General features: G+C 40.8%; 1 protein-coding gene across 3 annotated transcripts; it reads right to left on the bottom strand.

Moving 5' to 3' along the window:
- Window positions 1–3,448: 3,448 nt before the first annotated feature.
- On the bottom strand, window positions 3,449–12,003 carry THG1L (tRNA-histidine guanylyltransferase 1 like). Of its 3 annotated transcripts, none has more exons than XM_056867168.1 (6): window positions 11,813–12,003; window positions 9,721–9,897; window positions 8,712–8,881; window positions 7,989–8,077; window positions 6,030–6,137; window positions 3,449–3,682 (listed from the first exon to the last, which is right to left on the bottom strand). In XM_056867168.1, exons 1-6 carry the CDS (start codon window positions 12,001–12,003, stop codon window positions 3,521–3,523), a joined length of 897 nt encoding a protein of 298 aa, XP_056723146.1. In that variant the 3' UTR covers window positions 3,449–3,520. The 3 variants fall into 3 exon arrangements, with proteins under 3 accessions (XP_056723146.1, XP_056723148.1, XP_056723147.1); XM_056867170.1 differs by having other exon boundaries at window positions 8,712–8,786; window positions 11,813–11,930; XM_056867169.1 differs by lacking the exon at window positions 11,813–12,003 and having other exon boundaries at window positions 8,712–8,877; window positions 9,721–9,840.
- Window positions 12,004–12,638: the final 635 nt, after the last annotated feature.

Genomic DNA, 12,638 nt, shown 5'->3' on the forward strand with positions numbered 1-12,638 from the left:
TTCAATCCTTGTTTACCTGCAAGCGTGACATGCCTTTGCCTGCTAGCTGTATCTGCCAGACTGTCCATCTGTGACCTTTTGGCATGCTAATACTAGCAGCATAATGTCTGTAAACATAAAGGTCTTTCTCAGCAAAAAAAAAAAAGGGGGGGGGGATTGGTGGAATGTAAAGAACCACTTGTGTCAATGTTGTTCTTCAGATCTCTTCTAGGCCTGCAACAGACAGCTTGCTTGTTACTTAAGGCAAACAATAATTGTCTTCATAGGATCAACAGGAATATGAACCATCACAATGAAGACAACTGGCATGATGTGAAATGACACACAAACTCTTACACTGGCCTTCTGTAACGTCAGTTAAAAGAGAAACAGAAGATATTTGTGCTTATACACACACAAAAACAATACAGTTTTGGGTACTGTCGTTAGTACACACAAAGACTTATTAGAACATTGGATGGGAAGCACTTTATGGTGGCAGCAATTATGGTGCCCTATAGCACCATATTGCAATGGCAATGAGTTCCCTGGTTCAGTGAGTTGTGAGAAAGAATGCTTCCTGTTCATTATTTACCACAATTACTAATAGATCTTGTGACATCCCCTTCCCCAATCTGACCTAATAATCCGGTGTGGTAACTTAAACTGCGAGTGACTATTCCCAGGCCAAGTAAATTTCATGGATGAGAAGGGATTTGAACCAATCTCTCTCTAGCTGTGACCTGATACATTACATCAAACCATTATATCAAACTGTCTCTCTGAAATGCTTTTTAGGATCCTCTGGGGCGGGACACTTTCTGCTTGCACAAAACCAGCATCTTTCAATGAGCAGAAGGCACTTAGCACAGTAAGAACATGCATTACCTCTGCAATGGAGGGCAGCATTGCAGAGATTTAAGATAAGTAAGATCCAATCCTGTAACAGTGAAACATGATGGAGATTTTTAAAAACGGGGGTTCTATGCGACATTAGGATAAATGTGATTCCTGACAGACCAAAATAATTTTTTCAAACTGTGAAGTACTGTTAACTAAGCCACAGCAAGTGCTTTAAAGTACTAATGAAGGAGTCTCCCACTATGTGTTTTTAGAAAGTAGGCAGGGCTAGATCCTGCTTTTTGAGGGTTTTTTATGTTTATGGTATAATACTGATATTGGCTTTATGTAAAGATCATAATAACATAAGAAAAGCCTTGTTGGATCAGACAAAAGCCCATCAAGTCCAGCAATCTGTTCACACAGTAGCCAACCAGGTGCCACTAGGAAGCCCACAAACAAGACAACTTCAACCTTTGCAAATAGCGGAGTGATAATTCTAAAAACACAGTAAGACTTGATTCTGACTACGGTAAACACAATTGGGCTGCTTGGCTAAAACACTTAATACATCTGACTAGAACTTCTCTTGGAGTTTAATGTATTTTTATAATTAAGGTGGAAGTTTAAAATAACATCACTACATCAAATTTTGTTCACTTTTCAAAAAGCATTTATGTCCCTATCAAAGTCTGCCCAGAATCCATCTCTTACTGTACTCTCACCAGCACCAACTGTCATTGTTACAAGTGATAGTACAGGTTAAAAATGTCTGGGCTCATGAAAGAAGGGCTCATGTAAAGGAGACAGGGCAGGAGAAGAGGCATTTTTTTTCCTTTCACATAAGTATGTCAGATGCCTGAAAAGACAGGTACCGCCAGATGAGGGTTTCTTAGCCAACTCATACTTATTTGTGTGTGCAAGAAAATATGCATAAACTCACTCTCTGACATTTTAGGATTAGCTCTGTCCCCCACAGCAGCCCTTTTGTTGTTCTACCCATCGCCCTATGTCAGAATTCCAAGAGTCCCTGCAGGCTCAAAAAGGTCAGGGACTCCTGTACTCATGCAAATGAAAGCCTTTCAAGCTATGTCAACATAACATAGACTGTCAAAACGACAAATGGAGAAATTTCTACTTTGATTCCAACACGAAGGTATTTCTGACTGCAGTATAAGATGTCTTCCTACAGACATAACTGGAATAAATATTTCTGCACGTAGCTATATAGAAAGTTCAAAAGCCTAATATAAATTAATTTGTTGTAGTACAGTACTCAAGCAGCTGTATCTGTTGTATACAACTTCCTAATCATTCTAGAGTTGTATATACATACCCACCCACCATGTTCATTGTTACAAAAATTGACCTCTGAGTATTACATACTCTGATTACCCTTTACTTCAAAAAATTACTATACAGTAGTGTACTATGAATACCATAAATCAACCCAGACATTAGTTCATTATTTAAATACTGGTCATCAAAATGGCCTTAAAGTAAATAACTATTAATGAAGGACAGAAAATGGTCACAACTTCAGATTAGGTTTTCAAAATTATTATTACAGCTTTTCTCATACAGGCTTTAATGTAATACAAAAAGGCCTATTTCTTGCAAATATTCTCCTCTCATTTAAAGGAAAAATAAGAAAAGGCAGAGGATGAGGAATAGAATGTTAGCAAGAGACTATCCTATTAAAAAAAAAAAAACCAAAAAAACCCCTTGTTTCATCCTCTTCCAGGCTGTGTCATACGCCAGACTATGCACAGTCAGGTGCTCATGCAAGTCTCACAACTGCTCCGAAATGCTTCATCTTTTCTCTTGGCACAGGTCTTGTTATTTCATGGGTCTGAAAGAGGGAGATGTAGACCAGCACAAACTCTTTGAACAGGAAATGAGAACTTTCTGCAAGTTTGTTGCCACAGTCCTCAACAGCAGGAACTGAATAGCTTCCCAGGCAGCAGAAAAATGAGAGCGTGACCTGCAAACATGTCCTGTTGTGATACCCCCCCCTTATGCAATAACTTTATTACTCCAGTTTGGCCACCTGAGACCTTTTCTAATAATCAGTAAAGCAGCGAGGAGAGAGCCAAACAATAAATGTAAGATTACAGAGGGAAATTATGTTTCCAGAGCTTTCAAAAAGGCCAGAACTAATTTACACCGGAGAGAAAACTTCCTAATTAGTTTCAGCTATTTGCCAGGGTATTTTGTTTATCACTCGTATAATCCAGAGACATTAGCAACTAGGATAATTTGTAACTTGGCTCCCTGATGATAGAACTTAATTTGAAGTAGGAGTCTAAATGTTTTCAGAGTTTAGAATGGCCAGCTTAACAGCTCATGGGACTTGAACCAGTAGAGTGCCTTTGAGGACAAGAGCCTAAATTAAAGGCATTCCTTTTCCACTGTAACATTAGCTGCTATGATGATATTATTATTCAGCACCTCACGAGTCTGGAGGGAAACCCAAATCTACCCACAACATTATAAATATCAACACTAACACGGCTTTTAAAAAGATAAAACATGGATTTATTTTCCTGTATCATCTGCTGACATGTATACTGCACTTGTTTATACCGTAATTCTCATATTGGGGCATCCAAATGTTCCATTCTTCTTCCATGATAAAGTCCTTGCAGAATAAACTGTACACAGTCATTCACACCAAAATCCAGATAGGAAACGGAAATTATCAGCTATCATCAGTTAGGATTTCAGGATACTGGTCCCAAAATTGATCCCCAATGATGTCACAGTGCAGAGGTACTGGCATATTCTTTATCCGGGTCACTTCAACTTCTTTCTCGTCTGTTTCTTGGGGAATGTTAATTTTCTTCCTAATAACTTGATTTACCTATACATTCAAATGATAATGAAGAATCACAGAACTGAAGGACCAAGATTAGAAAGCTATTCATAATTCACATATTTATAATACTGCAATATTTAACCAGTAACTGCTCAGCTCAATCAATTTAAAATAATTCTTTAAAAAACCCTGCCCAGGGTATTAAAGGCAAAGGTCACCTGAGACCCACAAGCACCAGGTCATTACTGACCCATGGGGTGATATGACATCACGACGTTTACTAGACAGACTATGTGTACAGGGTGGTTTGCCATCACCTTCCTCAGTCATCTCCACTTGTATTAGGAGCACACAATTTAAAACAGAGGTTTTTTATCATAAGTACTTACAAAAACTACATATGGCAGATGCCATCTGCAAGTGGGTCTCCTGAGACCCTAGACAGCCTCTGCCAGTCACAGTATTTAGCTACATGGACCAGTGGTCTGACTCAGTATAAGCCAGTTTCTTATGTTTGTATTTGAGATCCTTCCCCTTCTCCCACAAGAGGGAATGCCTCTTCTAAGACAGTGTCTGATGCAGCATGTGTGGGTAAGAGGGGTAAAGTTTTGTTCTTTGGAATTATTTAGTTGCATGCACATTTCTACAGATTTAATTGATGGACTTTCACTACCTACTTATGGCTGCTTTCCCTCCACACATTAACTGAGTGTTTCTCTCCACACATTAACTGAGTGTTTCTCTCCACACATTAACTGTACAGAGGGGGAAGGGTAATGTGTTCAGAACTAGCTGAATCACATGGTTGGTACCCAGGCCATGAGTAAGTGAAAATGCAAAATCCATGAAAGGCGAGGCTCTATTATACAGCACAAAAAATGCTTAGGACAGGGTTATACCCAATGTTAGCATGATGTCACAAAATGTGATGTTGTGCCAACATAACAGGTTAAGTAAGCCAATGCAAATGTTAGCAACTAATACATTATAAATACAAATGGAATTTTTGTGAGTGAACTGAATCACCTTTTTGCTTCAAAAAACAAAAAGTTATGTGGTGTTGTTGAGTGTCTGATGTGGACAGGCTAGATTAAAAGGGGGGGAAATTAAGCGAAATTTGCAAGGACGGGAAACCTGAAGATGTAAAAAGATACAGATATCTATGCTGAACACAGACGACATTGTACATCTGTCTTTTTCCTACTCACGAGTAGGAGCAATAATTACTAGGTTTTTAGAATTAGCTATACCTGAAACTAAAAGAAACCGAAGTTGCAGTATTTCAGTGACAGGAGCAGTTCCAGTGATAAGCACCATTTAAAATGGTAGTAAGGCCATATTTTGAACCAGTGCTTGGAGTCAGTAATGGACTGGATGAGGGTGAACAAGCTGAAACTTAATCCTGACAAGACAGAGGTTCTCAAGGTTAGCAGAAAGGCAGACAGGGACTCACGATTTCTCCTGTCTTGAATGGGGTTATTCCTATTGAAAAGCTAGGTTTGCAGCTTGGGAGTGCTGCTTGACACACTGATCACCTTAGAAAACCAGATGGCTCCAATGGCTCAGACTGCTATAGCCCAGCTTTGGCTGCTGTGCCGACAAATCTAGACACAATGAGCCATGCCTTTGTTACATCTAGACTGAAATACTGCAATGCACTCTACTTAGGGCTACCCTTGAAGAGTGTTCAGAAGCTGCTAGTGCAGAATGCTGCAGCTAGACTGCTAGTTGGGGCCAGCTATCAGGAGCATATGCCTCTGATATTACAGCAATTATACTGGCTACCAATCTGCTCCAAAGCTCAATTCAAGGTGTTGGCTATGTCCTTTAAAGCCCTGCATGGCTTGGGACCAGGGGTATCTGAAGGACCATCTTCTCCCATACCTGGGAATTAAGATCACAGGGAGAGGCCCTCCTGACTGTCCCACCAATCAAAGAAGCTCATCTGATGGGGACTCAAAAGAGGGCCTTCTCAGTGTTAGCCCCACAATTATGGAGGTATGCCTGACTCCCTCACTTTTGATCTTCTGGAGGAAGTTGAAAAGTTTTTTAGTCTTGCATTTTAATTGATTTAGCTTTTGTTATTAGCAGTCCTAACTGGAGTTTTTAAACTGTGACCTTTTATGTGTTTTTATAATTTCTATTTTATTAATATTGTTTTTATCATTTTATTGTTTCTATAATAACTTTATTTAGATTGTAAGCAGCAAAGCAGAATGGCAGCTAATTTATGTTTTACGTAAATATATAAAAATATAGCTGTGAGCTTGATACCTGTGAAATTGTAGAAGCCTATTCACTTTTCACAAAATCCCAAGATATGTTGTATAATTTTTTATAAACTACACATGCCATTTTATACCCACATAGGTACATATATACATGATTTTACCTTTTGCCATACTAGAACCGTTCCTTTTCTGTACATCAATGGTTCATTATTGTAGTTAATGTTGAATTCAGAAAATAAAATTTCATTCTTATCACCCGCAAGTGTCCCCTGAAGAAGGAAAGGAAAATCATTCCATATTTTTGAGTAAAAGCCACATAGGAACATGAGAACATTACATCATTCAATAATTTTCCACTCAGCACCTATATGGCATAACATATCCTCCATTCTCATGGTTGGTTTGCTCTCCAACCTTCTTCCATCATTGCTGACACAAACCACTGGATTTCCTTGTCAAAACAGACAGAGTATGCTTTTTCTCTCTCCGGTTCTGCTTCTCTTCACGAATTGACCCTCAAAATTTCCTCTCCACTCCCCCATCTCTTCGCTTCTGCCTTCCCCAATCCCAACCAACAAGTGTTTCAACCAACCGGTCCTCCCCACCCTTACCTGTCTATGGACTCCTTCCCTCCTATTTATCCCACTGCACCTTTTCGTCCCTTTTTAGGCAACCCTTCAACCTTAGGTTTGACATGTCCCAGGGCACTCCCTAATTACGCCAGGATTGCTCTGTTACTCCCAATACAGTCACAGGCAAAACAGTACATGCTGCAGAGAATGCATGCAACTGAAACCCCAGGATTGCTCTGTTACTCCCAATACAGTCACAGGCAAAACAATACATGCTGCAGAGAATGCATACAACTGAAATTCTGTTTTTACTTGGGATTCTCCTATGTAATTCAGGAGAAACACCTCTGGAGCAGGTGGAATTAAATTTCCAGTTTCAATCTGACAGTGGCTGTTACCACACTAGGTATTCCCAGCGATGTATTAAGAGTTTGAAAAGGTTATAAAAAATATTGTTCGCACATTCTATGTATTCCCAGTGATGTATTAAGAGTTTGAAACTGTTATAAAAAATACTGTTCGCACTTTGTTTGGCCCCTTTAGCTGTGAAGACGTCTTCCAACCATTTTTTAGACATGGCATCCAAAAAACCTTTTAAAGTGGTTTTTTATAACATTTCCAAACTCTGGATACATCGCTGGGAATACCTAGTGTGGTAACAGCCAAGATCTTCCAGAACGTTTTTGCCCTGGGGCAGTTCTACCACATGAGAAAAAAATGTGTTGGCTTTACCACAGTACCAAGTAGTAGTGGAATAATTATATATTCTAGCCAGTTTTGGTGATAATGCCACTAATTCAACATTATAACAATGTATTCTTTGACTCCTGAATTCACTGAAACAGTTGATCCTTTTGATTGTATAAATTTCCAAATATTATGATTCACAGCATATCCTAAAGCTTTTCTCCATTTCACAACAAGCATCTCTTGATTACCAACAATATCAAAAGCCAATATATACTAAAAAACAATCTATGATTTCTGAAAGTTAATATTTTCTCAAATGCTGTTACATTTTTCTGTACATATCCTTTTCTTATTTCTTCTGTTTAGAAGCATTTTATTTGGTAAAAAAGAAGCCACGGTAATACAACCTGTGATCTAGTTATTCTAGTTACTGTTTCATATGATATAACTTCACTATTACAAGTGAGAGCATACAATCTAGCCTTAATGTCCACTCTAAATGTTTTCCTTCCAAAATTTTCTAATTTTGAGGCATATAATTGGATGAGTATTGTAAATTTTGATAATTCTAATAAGAATTCAATTTTAGCATACAAACTAATTTATATCTTATTCACCATGAACTGTTCTCTAGCTCATTACCTTCACTACCTGAAAGCAAGTACAAAACTAAAGAAATAAACACGGCAACAAGAGGAGCAGCTCTAAAGAGATGTGGCATACTGTATCACTACATTAAGAAACCACTCTGCCTACCAAAACTGTGTGTGAGAAATAGTTTGAACTGCAGACGCTGCTGGTGTTAAACACAAGCCACTAATAACTTCCTACCAAAGAAGGAATTTTACAGTTACATACCTGTAATCTCTTTTGTGCCTGTACAGGTGTCAAGCCACTTTTCTGTACAAGACTCCAAAATACTGTATTGTAGAGATTATTAATGTGGCCTGCAAGAATACCAAATGGAACAATGACAATTAGACTATTTTCAAAGTCTAGATTGGGAAGTGTATTAAGCAAGTTTATCTTGGTACAAAGCAACAATAACAGTAAAAAATATTATAAACAGCAGTGTGGGCATTTTAGCAAAACCCAGAAATTTTATTTCTGGAACATATTGTTCAGCATATGATCTGACTATAAATTCATAGGACATATTTTTTAAACAGGCAGATTTTAAACCGTGCATCTGCTTTTCTTGCCTTGGTTAATGTGCATGCTTAATATGCTTAAATTAAATATTAAATTTACAGCAAAAGTTAACTGAAGAACAGCTGTCCTTGACAAAAGGTACAGAAATCGTGCCTCCTTGTCCTTCATATTGTTGCTGTACTCAGCAGGACAGGCTCACATCTTCCTGTATAACTAGATACAATAATATTTGCATGAGCTTTGTTATATCTCCGTAACTTCGTGTGGTAGAGACATTATAAAACAAGCACTATTTTAATATAGGGACAGAACCTACAGGAGATTGTAGGGTTACAGCCCCCCAGCGTTCTTGGTTATGGCCATAATGAACCCACTACCCAACAAAAAAGGGACTTTGGCGAGTTCCCTAGTTTGCAAAAAGATGCTTACAATCAGCCTGTCTCCAACTGAGATAGTCCTTTAGATTCTGGTCACTAGGATACAGTACAATACGTCCATCAAATCCTGGTGGATACAAAAGAGGCTGGTCCTCAAAGTAATCTTTCCAATAGAAAACATAGCTGGAGGCAAACTGGGAAACCACATGAGTCATGAACTTGCTTGCAAACAAAATAAAAGGAGAAAGGATACATTAATATCACCACCACTACAACGTAATAATACGCTTATAGTTTCAAAATTATTTCTTTCTGAGAGGAAGTGTGTATTATATTTTTAAAAATTATCGTTCATTTTTCAATTAATCAACTGACTTCCATGGCAGCTTATTCAGCTTATACCAATGAGAAACATGGCTTCCAATAGAACACAGCAGTTGTTATGTAGGGGACTTGTGATATTGAAGCCTCTGCTGAGCTCTCTGGTGCTCCTACTGCCACTGTCCTTACAGGAGGCACAGTAAGTCCCGGGGGGGGGGGGGGGAGTAGCCAGTCCAAAAACTGTTCCTGTCAAACGACACCAGCAGGAACTATCTCCAATGGGCAGTTTCTCATCCAAGTCCAAACAAATGCAACTCCCCAATCATTTCTTGGTGGTGAAGAAAGCTGCTGGGGGCACAGAATGTCACAAGCCTCTCCTAGCCCTGGGGTAATAGCCTCTAGAGGAAATGCACCTCACCAGTTGTAAATGTCTCTAGCTGCAGTCATTACCATACACAAGAATACTGCCCGCATGCAACTACTTTAAAATCTTTGGATTTCTGCAGATTAAAAATGGATGCTAAGCAAATTGTGTTAAGATTTACCTTCGGCTCTCCCCTTTACATGATTACATTTACTAGCTTGCCAAGACTACAATTACCCTAATGTCATAGCACCTTCCCACCCACAAATGAGAAAATAATGTAAGACTTATAGGAACAAATTGCTAATATAACATTTATACTGTTGAAAGGGTACACATGTAAAGAGGAGAGGAGAGAAGTTCTAAAGCCAGTTACCTAGATCGCCTCTTAAACCAGTTGCTTCGTTTTTTGAAAATGAAGCTGTATTCATCACTTTGTCCATAAGCAATAGCAATATCCTCTAGCTCCTGCATTACCATCTGTGCACACTTGTTCATTAAGTGAAGGGAACGGTCATCATTGGGCTTCCTGAAACCATGCTGCTCAGCAAAGCTTTAGAAAGGAAAAAAATACACGCATTAGGGATATTTTATGTCAGAACTACTCAAAATGACACCACCAGACTTATCTTCATCACATTTGTACCTGCTGAAGCCCATAAGACAACCCATGGGTACTGAAAAAGTAGTCAAAGGCAATTCTAAGAACCTCAGCAGTACCTCACAAATCACCCAGTATCTTTCACAACCAGGTGAAACAACTATCTTGCTGTTGCAAACATCCTCCCACTCTTTCATTTATATGAAAGCAGAATGGGAAATGCTGCTTTTCAGAATTAGCTAAACTGTGAAAATGTACAGATTCTGGGCAACTTGTCTATCAACAGGGTCAAAGTGGTAGCAGACACACTGGCAACAAGATGCTGTGTACACAGGTTTATGGGTATAAAGGAGAAAAGGTATCTCAATACAATGTATAGAATAAACAGAAATTTTATTTATACCCTGTCCTCCCTCGGCAGGACCGGGCTCAGGGCAGCTAACACCACAGACATACGCACGCAATTATACAAAAATTTAAAATACAGTCAAAACAACTCTAAATCAGTACATTTTCCTATGGATAGCACCATAACCCCGATTTTACTATAGGGAGAGATGGTTCTGCAAGGCGGCCATGACCCAACAGTCTGGATTCATGAATTCAAGGGAGGAAGGGAGGGAGGCTAGCTTAAAGATGTAGCACCATCGCTGTCCTCAACCAATTATATGTCCTGGACATTGTGGCAGCTATCTACCCCAGGTGCACGGTATCTTCCTCTCAAAAAATTAGTACCTCTATCACTTTGCCGGTGAAAATACTTTAACAGGGTACTCTACCGCATGTATGGAAAATTAATTACCATTTCTTTTTTCCTTTACACCAGAGAAAAATTGTATTTTTCTACTGGGGTTTAAACTTACCCCAGCCCTTTCATTAGAAATTTAGTTGGGGTACAAATTTAACCCAGGCAATGGCAAACCACCTCTGAACAGCTCTTTCCTTGAAAACCCTTCAAGGTCACCAAAAGTCACTTGTGACTTGATGGCACTTTCCTCCAACACCAATTTCATCAGTAACTTCGCATTTCCATTTTCAATAGAACTGTTTCTTTTATAATTTTATGAAAGAATCACAATCGTCAATGATTGCTGAATGTGCCTATGTAGTACAAACACACACCACAAGATACAGTCATTGAAATACTGGCTTTTGCAGGACACATGGCGGCTTGTCTGTGTGTGTTAAGTGCCGGCAAATCGCTTCCGACTCATGGCGACCCTATGAATGAAAGTCCTCCAAGATGTCCCATCTTTAACAGCCTTGCTCAGGTCTTGCAAATTGAGGGCTGAGGCTTACAGTGTGTATCTGCATACATCCTGACCTTCTGTCGTCAAGTACAATTAGATTTCATTGGGGTCGATCGGAGAACACCACACAACCCATCAGTGTAACCAGTTTTCGTCGCTCTCCCAGCAACAATTTTTTTTTTTTTTGGTCTTGTGTCCATCACAAGGTGAACTTAATTCAAACGCTCCCAGACTTTTAAAACATCAACACCACCTTATGTTCTTCCCTCAAGAGGGTGCATTGCATATTATAACCGTTGGACTGTAACCGTTGGAATACAACGGCGTATGGGGCCGCATAGGTGACCCGATACTACTTTTCCCTTCAGGAATGAAAAGCGTGAATGTCATTGGGAAAAGATCGAGGTTCACCCCGCCCACCGGTGCTGCCATCCAATCAAACTCTACCTTTCATCGGTCACCGGCCTTGCGTGGGGGGTCATCACAGCCGCCACCACCCCGCCCTACAATGGTGACCGCAGATGTTTCCCCCACCGCTTCACTCCCCCTAGAGTCGCCGTTGCCCTTGGCAACCGTGAAGACGCGCGGAAGCCGCCAATCGCAGAAGCGGGCCCTACCGGTGGAAGCTGCGGCCGTCCAACCGCACCACGACCCAGCAGTTGGGCAAACACGCATCGTCCGCTTCGAAGTCTCGCACGTATTCGAACTTGCTCTTCGCCATGGCGACGCGGCCGCGACTCAGCCGCGCGCAGCTCCCGAGGGCAACGGCGGCGGCAAGAGCACGGCCGAGCCTCGCCCGCGCCAACATCAGCGGAAGTCGCCTGCAGAGGCAACCGGAAGGGAGCGAGTCTAGCCCCAATCTCTATGATGATGCCAGGTCTTCTTGGCTCGCTACTTTGCGGCTAGTGTGGATGGGCGGGATTGGTGTACGATAGAGTCACTGGGCTACCCCGCTGGATTTAGGGGGCGGGGCCTAGTGTTCCAAAACTGAAGGATCTGAGGCTGAAAGCCTGCCCTCCGCACACTTACGTTGCGTATTACGCCAAGATCCGGGGGCCTCTGCTCACGTTAAGCGCCGCCCGTAACGGATGAGACGAGAGCATCCTTCCCTCGCGCCACACGGAGGCGACCTGTTCAGGCGTCCAACTGCTCGAACACCACACCCTAGAAGATAATTCACAGTGGGTCGCCGTGTTAGTCTGTCTGCAGTAGTAGAAAAGGGCCAGAGTCCAGGAGCACCTTCAAGACTAACAAAAATATTTCCTGGCAGGATAGGAGCTTTCGGGAGCTACAGCTCACTTCTTCAGCTACAGATTCACATTCTAGCTGTATCTGAAGTGAGCTGTGGCTCCCGAAAGCTCCTACCCTGCCAGAAAATATTCTTGTTAGTCTTTAAGGTGCTACTGGACTCTGGCCCTGTTCTACTACCACACCCTAGGTTCG

Source organism: Euleptes europaea, chromosome 1 (genome assembly GCF_029931775.1).
Source record: "Euleptes europaea isolate rEulEur1 chromosome 1, rEulEur1.hap1, whole genome shotgun sequence".
Classification (NCBI taxonomy): domain Eukaryota; kingdom Metazoa; phylum Chordata; class Lepidosauria; order Squamata; family Sphaerodactylidae; genus Euleptes; species Euleptes europaea.

Coding starts and splice junctions, on each gene's coding strand:
- THG1L (XM_056867168.1), bottom strand. CDS start 12,003: ATGTTGGCGCGGGCGAGGCTCGGCCGTGCTCTTGCCGCCGCCGTTGCC. Junction 9,898..11,812: donor GACGGCCGCAGCTTCCACCG/GTAGGGCCCGCT, acceptor TCCTTTCTAAAG/CTTTGCTGAGCAGCATGGTT. Junction 8,882..9,720: donor TGGTTTAAGAGGCGATCTAG/GTAACTGGCTTT, acceptor TTTGTTTGCAAG/CAAGTTCATGACTCATGTGG.